This window comes from Salmo salar, chromosome ssa22 (assembly GCF_905237065.1).
Source record: "Salmo salar chromosome ssa22, Ssal_v3.1, whole genome shotgun sequence".
NCBI classification, from domain to species: domain Eukaryota; kingdom Metazoa; phylum Chordata; class Actinopteri; order Salmoniformes; family Salmonidae; genus Salmo; species Salmo salar.
Genome location: NC_059463.1, coordinates 59,096,929 through 59,112,838, shown reverse-complemented (window position 1 = coordinate 59,112,838; position 15,910 = coordinate 59,096,929). Strand labels below are relative to the sequence as shown.

Here is a 15,910-nt window from a genome sequence, read left to right as displayed (position 1 = left end):
ATTATGGATCCTCATTAGTTCCCGTCAAGGCAGCAGCTACTCTTCCTGGGGTTTATTATGGATCCTCATTAGTTCCTGCCAAGGCAGCAGCTACTCTTCCTGGGTTTTTTTATGGATCCTCGTTAGTTCCTGCCAAGGCAGCAGCTACTTTTCTAGGGGTCCAGCAACATTAAGGCAGTTATATACAATTGTAATTATTACATGACATTACATTGAAAAACACTTTACCCAATACATTTAGTGTGTTCCCTCAGGCCACTACTCTACTATCACATATCTACAGTACAACATCCATGTGTACGTGTGTGTAGAGTGCGTGTTTTATCATGTGAACCTGTGACTGTGCCTGTGTGTGTGTCTCTTCACAGTCCCCGCTGTTCCATAAGGTGTATTTTCATATTTTTGTTGTTGCTTGCATCAGTTACCTGATGTGGAATAGAGTTCCATGTAGTCATGGCTCTATGTAGTACTGTGCACCTCCAATAGTCTGTTCTGGACTTGGGGATTGTGAAGAGACCTTTGGTGGCATGTTTTGTGGGGTATGCTGGGTGTCCGAGCAGTGTGCTAGTAATTTAAACAGACTCTTCGGTGCATTCAGCATGTCAACAAAAAAAGGTAGTGATGAAGTCAATCTCTCTTCCACATGAGCCATGAGAGATTTAGATCCATATTATTAATGTTAGTTCTCCGTGTACATTTAAGGGCCAGCCGTGCTGCCCTGTTCTGAGACAAGTGCAATTTACTGAGGTCTCACTTTGTGGCACCTGACCACACGACTGCGCAGTTGTCCAGGTGCGACAAAAATAGAGCCTGTAGGACCTGCCTTGTTGATAGTGTTGTTAAAAAGGCGGAGCAGTCCTTCATTATGGACAAAGATTGAAAAAAGTAAGGTGCCTAGACAGCTGCCCTGGGGAATTCCTGAATCTACTTGGATTATGTTGGAGAGGCTTCTATTAAAAAATACCCTCTGTGTTCCGTTAGACAGGTAACTATTTATCCACAATATAGCAGGGTAAAACCATAACAAATACGTCTTTCCATCAGCGGACTAGATCGAAAATGTCAAAACCACACTGAAATCTAACAAAACAGCTCCCACAATCTTTTTATCATCAATTTCTCTCAGCCAATCATCAGTCATTTGTGTAAGTGCCGTGATTGTTGAACGTCCTTCTTTATAAGCGTTCTGAAAGTCTGTTGTCAGTTTTATTTTTTTTACAGTAAAATAGCATTGTATCTGGTCAAACACCATTTTTTCCCAAAAAGTTTACTAAGGATTGGCAACAGGCTGATTGGCTATTTGAGACAGTAAAGGAGGCTTTACTATTCTTGGGTAGAGGAATTACTTTTGCTTCCCTCCAGGCCTGAGGACACACACTTTCTAGTTGACTTAAATTGAAGATATGGCATATAGGAGTGTCAATATCGTAAGTTATTATCCTCAGTAATTTTTCATCCAAGTTGTCAGACCCCGGCAGCTTGTCATTGTTGATAGACAACAATAATTTGTTCACTTCTTCCACACTCACTTTACAGAATTCAGATTTACAATGCTTGTCTTTCATAATTTAATCAGTTATACTTGGATGTGTAGTGTCAGCGTTTTGTTGCTGGCATGCCATGCCTAAATTTGCTAATCTTGCCGAAAAAAAAAAATTATTAAAATAATAGGAAATATAAGTGGGTTTTGTGATGAATGAGCAATGATAAGGGAGCTGAGTTTGCCTTTTTGCCCAAAATGTCATTTAAGGTGCTTCAAAGCTTTTTACTGTCATTCTTTATGTCATTTATCTTTGTTTCATAGTATAGTTTCTTCTTATTTTTATTCAGTTTAGTCACATGATTTATCAATTTGCAGTACCTTTGCCAATCGGTTGTGTAGACAGACTTTTTTGCCATTCCTTTTGCATCATCGCTCTCAACCATACCATTTTTAATTCCTCATCAATCCACAGGGATTTAACTGTTTTTACAGTCATTTTCTTAATCGGTTTATGCTTATTAGTAACTGGAATAAGCAATTTCATAAATGTGTCAAGTGCAGCGTCTGGTTGCTCCTCATTACACACCACAGACCAACAAATATTCTTTACATCAACAACATAGGAATCACTACTAAAGTTATTTTACGACCTCTTATACACTATATTAGGCCCAGTCTTTGAAACGTTGGTTTTCCTAGATATGGCTACTATATTGTGATCACTACATCCAATGGATCTGGATACTGCTTTAAAGCACATTTCTGCAGCATTAGTAAATATGTGATCCATACATGTTGATGATTTCATTCCTGTGCTGTTTGTAACTACCCTGGTAGGTTGACTGATTACCTGATTTGCAGGTTGCAGGCACTGGTTACAGTTTGAAGTTTTTTCTTGAGTGGGCAGTTTGATGAAACCCAGTCAATATTTAAATCACCCAGAAAATATACTTCTCTTTTGATATCACATACATTATCAAACATTTCACACATGTTATCCAGATACTGACTGTTAGCACTTGTTGGTCTATAGCAGCTTCACACCAGAATGGGCTTTAGGAGAGGCAGATGAACCTGTAGCCATATGACTTCAACAGAATTTAACATTAGATCGCCTCGAAGCGTTATAGGAATGTGGTACTGAATATAAACAGCAACACCTCCACCGTTGGAATTTCTGTCTTTTCTGTAGATGTTATAACCATGTATTGCTACCACTGTATCATCAAATGTATTATCTAAGTGAGTTTCAGAGATTGTCAGAATCTGCCATCTGTTGCTAGCAAAGTATTGATTTCATGAACCTTATTTCTTAAGCTACATATGTTAACGTGGGCTATTTTTAACACTTTTCTGGGATTCTTGATTGTTTTCATTGCTTTACTGGGAAGCGTATCAGAAGTAGACATGCTTATGTTATTGATGTTTAGTGCAGGGTGAGCTGCACACAGTGGACTTCCTACTAGGGCACACCGCCTCAGTGCTAACAGTATAACTCTGGTTCATAGGCACATAATTACTGCGTACAATAGCTGTAGGGTCAACAGAGGCATTCAGTGCAGTTAGAGGGACATAAATTAGATTACCTACATTGTGTCTTCCAACACACCTGGGATAATGTACATTTGCTGGAGCATTATGATGACTCAGTTTCACAATGGTAGGGATTAACTGAGCTGGTTTTGGGTCATTGGTAAGTCATTGTCTCAACACAGCCTTATAATGCTGTGAAAGGATCCAGGAACCCAAATGATTTGGGTGGATCCCATTCTCCTTATTAAACAAGCTTTGATTCCAGAAGGTATCAAAATTGACAGCACATGTTAACCACATGTATTAGTCTCGTAGCCAGTTATGGAGGCCTAACCGTCTGCTGAACTGTTCATTGCCATGATTTAGGGAGGGCAGCGGGCCAGATATTATGGGGCGTTTGTTGGTGTCAAGCAGAGAACCAATCAGTTCTGTAAAATCCATCTTCAGCTGTCCTTCATAATGTCCTTGAATCCCACATTAACTATGATAGACTCAATTTCCTAATGCAGGTTTAAAATGTTTGGGAGCAGCTAATTGATGTCCTGTACTCGTGCTCCTGGATACCACAACGTTTTAGTTTCAGGGACTGAGACATTTCTCACCGTTGAACTGTCCAATACAACTGATGGAGAGGGGGATGGAAGAAATCTACCCATTCCTACCCCTCACACAATTTGTTGAACCTTTCACTGGCCCACGAGAAGCAGGATAGCGTAGGCCCGCTGCTCCTGGCGATAGGTCCAGTCCTCCCACAGCAGGAAGTGCCCCATCAAATCCATAGAGAGGGAAAGGAGCCGAACTCTAAGCCTCTGCTGGAGTCAGAGTAGTCGGAGTCAACACAGCCGTCGCAGACACAGGCAGTCCCAGAGATGAAGGCACAGGCACCAAGCTATTCCTCATGTCAATCTGCGCCGAACCTGGAACATTGGAACTCCGGATTGTCAATATTGTCCCGCGTAAGAGCGTAGTAAACACAGCTTCTACAACGCTGGAGACGTTTGTTAGCTATTCGAGGCGAAGCGAGCTCCATTGTAACCTAGATAGCTGTATCCCTGTGGCTACTGTAAGTGTAGCCAGCCAGCAGATTTAAAGTCAATTCCATTTCAAATTCCAGTCAATTCAGGAAGTACAATGAATTTACAATTCCAATAATATTCAATGCTTTTCAATTAGCAAAATTTGGAATTGGAATTTGGTTTTACTTCGTGAATTGACTGGAATTGAAACGGAATTGACCCCAAATCCTGGGCTCCAGTACATTAGTGTATATGTAGACAGCCTACTGTTGGTTTGGCTACAATACTCCGGTAAAACTGAGGGAAACTCAGTGTGCAACCCAAGAGCACTGACAACAATTTGCTGTAGCCTACAATTGACATACTTAACCATTTCCCTAATAATTTGTCAGTCATTTTAAATTGTTCTATGTCTACCAGCGTCAGTGGAGCTCTTGCACAGCCAGAGATGTTATGATGTGGAGACAAATCTGCTCGTGTCAGCATGTTGTGTTGTTGGGAGCAGGATTCCTGTTTGGCTGCCAAAGGGCAGGCGGCCATAGAGGAGATGGCAAGGCTACTGTATCACTGCGAGGCTCTGCCCCAAATGTCACACTATTCCCTATATAGTGCACTACCCATAGGGCCTTGATCAAATGTTGTGCACTATATAGGGAATAGGGTGTGTTTTGGGACACACAGGTAGCCTATGATATCTCTCTGAACCTGGACAATCGTTGACCCGGCTATAGGAGCGATGCCAAACAGCTAGCGAACGCTGATAGTCATCTACTCTAGGAGCAGGTTGAGTCAAAGTACCGTAGCAAAACCCTGTTTGGTTACCTGGCTTATCACATCACATTCAGAGGTTAGCCTATCCTATGGTTAGCCTATTCAGAGGTTAGCCTATTCAGAGGTTATCCTATGCTATGGTTAGCCTATTCAGAGGTTATCCTATGCTATGGTTAGCCTATTCAGAGGTTATCCTATGCCATGGTTAGCCTATTCAGAGGTTAGCCTATGCTATGGTTAGCCTATTCAGAGGTTAGCTTATTCAGAGGTTAGCCTATGCTATGCTTAGCCTATTCAGAGGTTAGCCTATGCTACGGTTAGCCTATTCAGAGGTTAGCCTATGCTATGGTTAGCCTATTCAGAGGTTAGCCTATGCTATGGTTAGCCTATTCAGAGGTTATCCTATCCTATGGTTTGCCTATTCAGAGGTTAGTCTATGCTATGGTTAGCCTATTCAGAGGTTAGCCTATACTATGGTTAGCCTATTCAGAGGTTAGACTATGCTATGGTTAGCCTATTCAGAGGTTAGCCTATGCTATGGTTAGCCTATTCAGAGGTTAGCCTATGCTACTGTAGCTCTCCGAGATTGAGCCAGAGTAGGAGTTTGAATCGGCTGGCTAACCAGTTTCCTACCCTTTTACAGATGCATTACCTTCATTTGATCGTCCTGTTGTTGCAGGAATTTTCCTGCGCAGCTGGAAATGCAAACTTGTAGTGTATTCAATAGTTTGTAATTTCCACTTTAGAATTTCAGACATGATTTGCCCTAACGAAAAAATGTATCAACCCCTACAAAACATGTCCATTAATTATAATCTACAATTCACATTTCCTGTTGCTGCAGGTTTATTTATCTGCTGTGAGAAACTGGCTCAAATGACGACATGGCATCTGTACTATAATCTGGTGTTCATGGAGAATTGACAACAACTAAGTGTTGTGTAAGTGGCAGTATACTTGTTTCATGCTACTTACAGTATAGTCATGTCACATTTTACAGTATACTAGTTTCATGCTACTTACACTATCGTGATGTCACATTTTACAGTATACTTGTTTCATGCTACTTACAGTATCGTCATGTCACATTTTACAGTATACTTGTTTCATGCTACTTACAGTATCGTCATGTCACATTTTACAGTATACTTTTTTCATGCTACTTACAGTATAGTCATGTCACATTTTACAGTATACTAGTTTCATGCTACTTACAGTATCGTGATGTCACATTTTACAGTATACTTGTTTCATGCTACTTAGAGTATCGTCATGTCACATTTTAGAAAGTGTTGTTAGTTTTGTGAGGTCAGCATTGTCCCTTCATGGACTCCATGGCAGCCATATTGAAGTCACTTGGTATTCTCTGTGGATGTCTTTCTGGCCTGGTCCCAAACCTTAAGAGTTGAACCAGGGCCAGACTGGTCCCGAATCTGCATGTGATATCTTGCCAACGCTTATGGTCATTGACATGCATGACAACTCGACTATAGATCACAAACTGATCTGGGACCAGTCATGCCAAATGGCACTTTAACAGATCTGGGACCAGTGTGGCCCTAGTTCAACTCTTATGGTCATTGTCATGCCAAACAGCACTTTAACAGATCTGGGACCAGTGTGGCCCTAGTTCAACTCTTAAGGTCATTGTCATGCCAAACAGCACTTTAACAGATCTGGGACCAGTGTGGCCCTAGTTCAACTCTTAAGGTCATTGTCATGCCAAACAGCACTTTAACAGATCTGGGACCGGGCTAGAGCCAGCTCTGGCATTTGATTCTTGTTCAGGCAGGACCCCAGCGGCACTGGAAGACTTATTAGCTGCCACTCCAACCCCAGAGTAGTGAAAGAACGAGACTGGTTTCAACAGTGTTCTGCCCTGGGCCATGGGTTCTCTGGGTACTGGGCCCTGGGTTCTCTGGGCCCTGGATTCTCTGGGTACTGGGCCCTTGGTTCTCTGGGTACTGGGCCCTGGATTCTCTGGGTACTGGACCCTGGATGGGTACTGAGCCCTGGGTTCTCTGGATTCTCTGGGTACTGGACTCTGCGTTCTCTGGATTCTCTGGGTACTGGGCCCTGGGTTCCCAGGGTACTGGGCCCTGGGTTCTCTGGATACTGGGCCCTCGGTTCTCTGGGTACTGGGCCCTGGGTACTGGGCCCTGGGTTCACTGGGTACTAGGCCCTGGGTACTCTGGGTTTTCTGGGTACTGGGCCCTGGGTTCCCTGGGTACTGGGCCCTAGGTTCTCTAGGTACTGGGTTCCCTGCGTACTGGGCCCTGGGTTCTCTGGGTACTGGGCCCTGGGTTCCCTGGGTACTGGGCCCTGGGTACCCTGGGAACTGGGCCATGGGTTCTCTGGGTACTGGGCCCTGGGTTCTCTGGGTACTGGGTTCCCTGCATACTGGGCCCTGGGTTCCCTGGGTACTGGGCCCTGGGTTCTCTGGGTACTGGGTTCCCTGCGTACTGGGCCCTGGGTTCTCTGGGTACTGGGCCCTGGGTGCCCTGGGTACTGGGCCCTGGGTTCTCTGGGTGCTGGGCCCTGGGTTCCCTGGGTACTGGGCCCTGGGTACCCTGGGAACTGGGCCATGGGTACCCTGGGAACTGGGCCATGGGTTCTCTGGGTACTGGGCCCTGGGTTCTCTGGGTACTGGGTTCCCTGCATACTGGGCCCTGGGTTCCCTGGGTACTGGGCCCTGGGTTCTCTGGGTACTGGGTTCCCTGCGTACTGGGCCCTGGGTTCTCTGGGTACTGGGCCCTGGGTTCTCTGGGTACTGGGTTCCCTGTGTACTGGGCCCTGGGTTCTCTGGGTACTGGGTTCCCTGCGTACTGGGCCCTGGGTTCTCTGGGTACTGGGCCCTGGGTTCCCTGGGTACTGGGCCCTGGGTTCTCTGGGTACTAGGCCCTGGGTTCTCTGGGTACTGGTTTCTGGGTGGGGGAACACATAGATGATCAATGACCAGGGTTGGACCCAGATTGCTACGGGCCTCTCTCTCTCTCACTGTAGACACAGACACTCAATCAGTTAATCACCTAATTGATAACGCACATGAAATATGTCACGATAGGTCAGTATGTCCTGGGCAGGGTTGGGGGTCAATTCCATTTCACAGAAAACCCCAATTGAAATGCAATTGATCGCCAACCATGGTTTAGGATGTCATGTCTAATGTTAAACAACATTAAAGATTTCTTTATAGAGATATTTTATTAATTGTGTGTCTTTCCTGATATGTTTTTTTGTTGTTGTTGTTGCTCGAACAGACGTCGTGTCCTCAAGATCTCCAGTGGGATTGAACACATCGGGAAGCTACGCTGGGAACTGGCTCTGTGTCTGGCTCTGGCTTGGGTCATCTGCTACTTCTGCATATGGAAAGGGCCCAAATCCACCGGAAAGGTAGAAAAACAAAAATATTTAGTTATAACAGTCAATCCGTATTGCGGAAGATTGCCTTTAGATTTCGATCGAGCTATGAAGCAGATCTTTCTCGATACTTCCTGGATACGGTATTGAATTGAGTTACATGGAAGGTTCTGGAACTCTTTGAACAGGACTTCACTCATGGTGACAACATCACCGCAATATCTTACCTGTAGTGTGACATGGGAATGTGTGGGGGCGGGGCAATGATTTGGGTAATACCTGTTACAAAGAAAGCTCTGTATATTCTTCTTCCTGTGTTAAGGGTGCTCTTTCCTCTTAACTCTGTCCTCTACCCAGAATGCACCTCTTCTCCTTATACTGGCCCCTCTCCTAGCCACTGCCAACATCCAGCCAGAGAACCCCAGCCTCTCTCAAATCAAATCAAATTTTATTTGTCACATGCGCCAAATGCAACAGGTGTAGACCTTACAGTGAAATACTTACTTACGAGCCCTTAACCAACAATGCAGTTTAAAAAAATACGGATAAGAATAAGAAATAAAAGTAACAAGTAATTAAAGAGCAGCAATAAAATAACAATAGTGAGACTATATACAGGGGGTACCGGTACAGAGTCAATGTGCGGGGGCACTGATGTCGAAGAAAATTGAGATAATATATACATGTAGGTAGAGTTATTAAAGTGACTATGCATTGATAATAACAGACAGTAGCAGAAGCGTAGAGGGGGGGGTGCAATGCAAATAGTCTGTGTAGCCATTTGGTTAGATGTTCAGGAGTCTTATGGCTTGGAGGTAGAAGCTGTTTAGAAGCCTCTTGGACCTAGACTTGGTGCTCCGGTACTGCTTACCGTGTGGTAGCAGAGAGAACAGTATATGACTAGGGTAGCTGGAGTCTTTGACCATTTTTAGGGCCTTCCTCTGACACCGCCTGGTATAGAGGTCCTGGATGGCAGGAAGGTTGTCCCCAGTGATGTACTGGGCCATACGCACTACCCTCTGTAGTGCCTTGCGGTCAGAGGCCGAGCAATTGCCGTACCAGGCAGTGATGCAACCAGTCAGGATGCTTTCGATGGTGCAGCTGTAAAACCTTTTGAGGATCTGAGGACCTATGCCAAGTCTTTTCAGTCTCCTGAGGGGGAAAAGGTTTTGTCGTGCCCTCTTCACGACTGTCTTGGTGTGCTTGGACCATGTTAGTTGATTGGTGATGTGGACGCCGAGGGACTTGAAGCTCTGAACCTGCTCCACTACAGCCCCGTCGATGAGAATGGGGGCGTGCTCTGTCCTCCTTTTCCTGTAGTTCACAATCATCTCCTTTGTCTTGATCACATTGAGGGAGAGGTTATTGTCCTGGCACCACCCTGCCAGGTCTCTGACCTCCTCCCTATAGGCTGTCTCATCGTTGTCGGTGATCAGGCCTACCACTGTTGTGTCGTCGGCAAACTTAATGATGGTGTTGGAGTCGTGCCTGGCCGTGCAGTCATGACTTAACAGGGAGTACAGGAGGGGACTGAGCACGCACCCCTGAGGGGCATCCGTGTGGAGGATCAGCGTGGCAGATGTTTTGTTACCTACCCTTATCAACTGGGGCGGCCCGTCAGGAAGTCCAGGATCCAGTTGCAGAGGGAGGTGTTTAGTCCCAGGGTCCTTAGCTTTGTGATGAGCTTTGAGGGCACTATTGTGTTGAACGCTGAGCTGTAGTCAATGAATAGCATTCTCACATAGGTGTTCCTTTTGTCCAGGTGGGAAAGGGCAGTGTGGAGTGCAATAGAGATTGCATCATCTGTGGATCTGTTAGGGAGTTATGCAAATTGGAGTGGGTCTAGGGTTTCTGGGATAGTTGTGTTGATGTGAGCCATGACCAGCCTTTCAATGCACTAAATGGCTACAGACGTGAGTGCTACGGGTCGGTAGTCATTCAGGCAGGTTACCTTAGTGTTCTTGGGCACAGGGACTATAGTGGTCGGCTTGAAACATGATGGTATTACAGACTCGGACAGGGAGAGGTTGAAAATGTCACTGAAGACACTTGCCAGTTGGTCAGCGCATGCTCAGAGTACACACCCTGGTAATCTGTCTGGCCCTGCGGCCTTGTGAATGTTGATCTGTTTGAAGGTCTTACTCACATCGGCTGCGGAGAGCGTGATCACACAGTCTTCCGGAACAGCTGATGCTCTCATGCATGTTTCTGTGTTACTTGCCTCGAAGCGAGCATAAACTTATTTAGCTCGTCTGGTAGGCTCGTGTCACTGGGCAGCTCTCGGCTGTGCTTCCCTTTGTAGTCTGTAATAGTTTGCAAGCCCTGCCACATCCGACGAGCATCGGAGCCTGTGTATTATTATTATATTATTATTATTATTATTATTACTATTCAATCTTATTCCTGAATTGACGCTTTGCCTGTTTGATGGTTCGTCAGAGGGCATAGCGGAATTTCTTATAAGCTTCCGGATTAGAGTCCCGCACCTTGAAGTGGCAGCCCTATGCTTTAGCTTAGTGCGAATCTTGCCTGTAATCCATGGCTTCTGGTTGGGATATGTACATACAGGCACTGTGGGGACGACGTCATCGATGCACTTATTAATGAAGCCAGTGACAGATGTGGTGTACACCTCAATGCCATCGGAAGAATCCCAAACATATTCCAGTCCGTGCTAGCAAAACAGTCCTGTAGCTTAGCATCTGCTTCATCTGACCATGTTTTTATAGACCAAGTCACTGGTGCTTCCTGCTTTAGTTTTTTGCTTGTCAGCGGGAATCAGGAGGATAGATTTATGGTCAGATTTGCCAAATGGAGGGCAAGGGAGAGCTTTGTATGTGCCTCAGTGTGTGGAGTAAAGGTGGTCTAGAGTTTTTTTTACCCTCTGGTTGCACATTTAACATGCTGATAGAAATTTGGTAAACCGGATTTAAGTTTCCCTGCATTAAAGTCCCCGGCCACTAGGAGCGCCACCTCTGGATGAACGTTTTCCTGTTCGCTTATGGCGGAATATGGCTCATTGAGGTTTTAGTGCCAGCATCGGTCTATGGTGGGATGTAGAGAGCTATGAAAAATACAGATGAAAGCTCTCTAGGTAGATAGTGTGGTCTACAGCTTATCATGAGATACTCTACCTCAGGCAAGCAAAAACCCCTCTCCAAATCAAATCAAATTTTATTGCTCACATATACACATTTTGCAGATGTTATTGCGGGTGGAGTGAAATGCTTGTGTTCCAACAGTGCAGTAATATCTAACAATTCACAACAATACACACATCTAAAAGTAAAAGAATGGAATAAAGAAATATATAAATATTTGTAAGTCACTCTGGATAAGAGCGTCCGCTAAATGACTTAAATGTAAATGTAAATGTAGATCGAGCAATGCCGGCTTGGCATTGACTAAAATACAGTAGAATAGAATACAGTATATACATATGAAATGAGTAAAGCAATATATAAACATTATTAAAGGGACTTAGTGTTCATATCAGGTATGAAGGTAAGACCCAGATGCAGACCGTGTCGAAGTAACAATGTTTATTACAGCAACAGAGGTAAAGGTACAGGACGGCAGGCAGGCTCAGGGGCAGGCAGAGTGGTCAGGCGGGTGGGTACAGGGTCAGGACAGGCAAGGGTCAACTTCCAGAAGGACAAGAAAAGAGAGACTGGGGAAAAGCAGGAGCTGTCACAAAAACAGTGTTTGGGTTGACAAACAAGATGAACTGGCAACAGACAAACAGAGAACACAGGTATAAATACACAGGGGATAATGGGGAAGATGGGCGACACCTGGAGGGGGGTGGAGTCAATCACAAAGACAGGTGAAACAGATCAGGGTGTGACAGTATCCCCCCCTCAAGGGGCACCACCTGGCATCCTACCTGGGTGTATACCTGGTTGACCGGGGTGTCGGCGGTGGAAGGTGATGAGGCCTGGGTCCAGGATGTCTCTAGCGGGGACCCAGCACCTCTCCTCCGGGCCATAACCCTCCCTGTAAACAAGGTAGTTGAAACCCCTGCCCCGTGGTTGAACCCTCCCGGAGGTCCTGGTACTCCGTGGGAATGGCGGAGAGGTCCGGAGCACCTTCCGAGCCCCCAGGAAGACGTCCCGGGGCAGGTTGTCCTAACTTCAGGCAATGGGTATGGCAGAACGGGCTCCAGCCCATGATGGCACCAGTAGACCAATTAATGAGAGGTTTGTGTCGTTGGAGCCAGGAGAATCGCAATACCACAGGAATCAAAGGGGACTTGATAAGCAGGAACTGGATAACCTCGCTGTGGTTCCCCAACATCCGAGGGTTGATGGGAAGGGTGTTGTGGGCGACTCCGCCTATAGAGCGCCCCTCCAGCGCTCTAACGTCCATGGGAATGGAGAGGGGCAGAGTGGCGATGTTCAGCTCGGACGCCAGGCTAGCGTCCAAAAGCTCTCATCAACCCCAGAGTCAATGAGAACCCGGAGAGATTTGGACTTGTCTCCCCACAGCAGAATGGCATGAAAAAGGGTGCGAGTAGGGAAAGCAGGAACGTTCTCCATATGGCCCACTAGAGTACTTGCTCCTACCGGTGAGCCGGGTTTCTTTAAAGGACAAGAGGACACGAAGCTCAAAGACGAGGGCACACTGAGCTAGGGATTCCCAACAGGTGCTCGGCTCTCCATTGAAGCGTTCCGGAGGAGGTAAGCGGGGTTCCCGAGAAGCTTGAGTGACCAATGAGATGGCGCTGCTAGCAGCTGAGTCGCTGAGGAGCTGTGGGGTTACCACCGTCGTAGGCGACCTCCCAGACAACCCGTGGAATTGCTCCAGCAAACTGTCCAAATGCCCGGTCATGGCATTCAGCTAACGTTTGGACCCCCCTCCACAAGGCCACGAAGCATTTCCTCGTGCCTCCCGATGGTGGCTCCGTGGGTGGAGATGGCGTTGCGCAACTGGCCCGGGTCAGCTGGGTCAGTCATGGCCAGTTCATACTATCAGGTATCAAGGTAAGACCCAGATGAAGACCGTGTCGAAGTAACGATGTTTATTAGAGCAACAGGGGCAAAGGTACAGGATGGCAGGCAGGCTCAGGGGCAGGCAGAGTGGTCAGGCGGGTGGGTACAGGGTCAGGACAGGCAAGGGTCAAAAACCAGAAGGATGAGAAAAGAGAGACTGGGGAAAAGCAGGAGCTGACACAAAAACGGTGTTTGGGTTGATAAACAAGATGAACTGGCAACAGACAAATAGAGAACACAGGTATAAATACACAGGGGATAATAGGGAAGATGGGCGACACCTGGATTATTAAAGTGACCAGTGATTCCATGTCTATGTACATGGGGCAGCAGCCTCTAAGGTGCAGGATTGAGTAACCGGGTGGTACCCGGCTAGTGATGGCTGTTTAACATTCTGATGTTTTTCAGACTCTCAGTCCCAGCTTTGATGCAGCTGTACTGTGGTTAATGTCATTGGCTCGTGTGGTTAATGTCCTTGATGATATTTTTGGCATTCCTGTGACATCCGGTGCTGTAGGTGTCCTGGAGGGAAGGCAGTGTGCTCCCGTTGATGCATTGGGCAGACCGCACCACCCTCTGGAATTCCCTGCGGTTGCGGGCGGTGCAGTTACCGTACCAGGCGGTGATACAGCCCGACAGCATGCTCTCAATTGTGCATCTGTAAAAGCTTGTGAGGGTCCTAGGGGCCAAGCTGAATTTCTTCAGCCTCCTGCAGTTGAATAGGTGCTGTTTCAGATTGTCAGTGATGTCCATTATAGATTGTCAGTGATGTGTACGCCGAGGAACTTGAATCTTTCCATCTTCTCCACTGCGTCCCGTCTATGTGGATAGTGGGGTGCTCCCTCTGCTGTTTTCTGAAGTCCACGATCAGCTCCTTCATTTTGTTGACGTTGAGGCAGAGGCGCCAGGGCCCTCACCTCCTCCCTGTAGGCTGTCTCATCATTGTTGGTAATCAGGCCTACTTCTGTTGTTTCGTCTGGAAACTTGATGATTGAGTTCGAGGCGTGCGTGGCCACACAGTCATGGGTGAACAGGGAGTACAGGAGGGGGCTGAGCACGCACCCTTGTGGGGCCCCTGTGTTGAGGATCAGCGAAGTGGAGGTGTTGTTTTCTACCTTCTCCACCTGGGGGCGGCCTGTCAGGAAGTCCAGGACCCAGTTTCACAAGGCAGGGTTGAGACCCAGGCCCCGAGCTTAATGATGAGCTTGGAGGGTACTATTGTTTTGAAGGCTGAGCTATAGTCAATTAACGTCATTCTTACATAGGTATTCCTCTTGTCTTGATGGGATAGGGCAGTGTGCAGTGTGATGGCGATTACATCGTCTGTGTATCTATTGGGGCGGTATGCAAATTGAACTGAGTCTAGGGTGTCCGGTAATGTAGAGGTGATCCTTAACTAGCCTCTCAAAGCACTTCATGATGACAGAAGTGAGTGCTACGGAGCAATAGTCATTGATTTCAGTTACCTTTGCTTTCTTGGGTACAGGAACAATGGTGGACACCTTGAAGCAGGTGGGGACAGCAGACTGGGATAGGGAGAGATTGAATATGTCTGTACACACTCCAGCCAGCTGGTCTGCGCATGCTCTGAGGACGCAGCTTGAGATGCTGTCTGGGCCGGCTGCCTTGCGAGGGTTAACACGCTTCAATGTCTTACTCATGTCTGCCAGGGAGAACGAGAGCCCACAGTCCTTGGGAGCGGGCCGCTGTGGCAGATGAATCAGAATTAGTTGGGTAACATAGATAATTAAGATGTTTTATTTGCATAATATGCTTATGTGTGATACTTGTCATATGTGAATGTATCTGTAAACCATGTGAAGGGATGGCGTGATTAATGGGGAACCAATTACTTGTCTCCACAATGTCTGTGCGCAAGTCACTCCCTCCTTTGGCATTGGGGGAAGGTGTATGGCAGTGTCTGGACCATTGTATGTCCTCTCTGATGTTGCACTTATCTTGGGATAGTGTATGACCTAGAGGCACACTCCCCTCAGTGAGCTTGTCCAGGAGTGGAGTCAAGAGGGGGTTTACTTGAGATGGGAGTATCTACAGTTGTCAATTGATTTATGCCATTGGATGAGATGGTGTTTCTGTTCTATACCGTACCAGGGAGAGACGGTTCCAGTTTGGAGTAGGAGGACCAGACACTGGTCTATACAATGAAAACTGTTGACACAGCAGTTGCTGTCTGATATGTTTTATAGATATCTTTCATACAAAACTTAACCTTGTGACCCATTCTATGTATCTGTGGTTCGTCATGTACGTTGAGAGGGGTGTATCTTGGCTATAAAAGATCTTTGTACTTTTGTGTAATCACTTTTCAATGATTCATGTGAGATAGCGCATTATTGAAAGTCAAAGGGCTTTTGCAAAAAGCTCTTAATTATTAAAGATGTAGTTATAAGTATAACTCTGACTGGTGTGTGAAGTTTGTAACTCTCCTCATTTGGTAATGCAGAAATTAGCCACCACACCGCGTTGGTGGCACTGTGTTATCCTCAAAGCGGGCGAAGAAGGTGTTTAGCTTGTCCGGGAGCAAGACCCTGCCACATACGTCTCATGTCTGAGCCGTTGAATTGCGATTCTACTTTGTCTCTGTACTGATGTTTTGCCTGTTTGATTGCCTTACGGAGGGAATAACTACACTGTTTGTATTCGGCCATATTCCCAGTCACCTTGCCATGGTTAAATACGGTGGTTTGCGCTTTTCAGTTTTGCACGAATGCTGCCATCTATCCACGGTTTTCCTT

General features: G+C 46.3%; 1 protein-coding gene across 2 annotated transcripts in view; it reads left to right on the top strand.

Moving 5' to 3' along the window:
• slc6a11b (solute carrier family 6 member 11b) overlaps nt 1–15,910 on the top strand; it is a 79,254-nt gene that overhangs the window by 15,739 nt on the left and 47,605 nt on the right. For both annotated transcript variants that reach the window (XM_014168361.2, XM_014168360.2), the window contains exon 6: nt 8,064–8,196. In XM_014168361.2, coding sequence (XP_014023836.1) covers nt 8,064–8,196 — 133 coding nt within the window. The remainder of the gene's footprint in view (nt 1–8,063; nt 8,197–15,910) is intronic.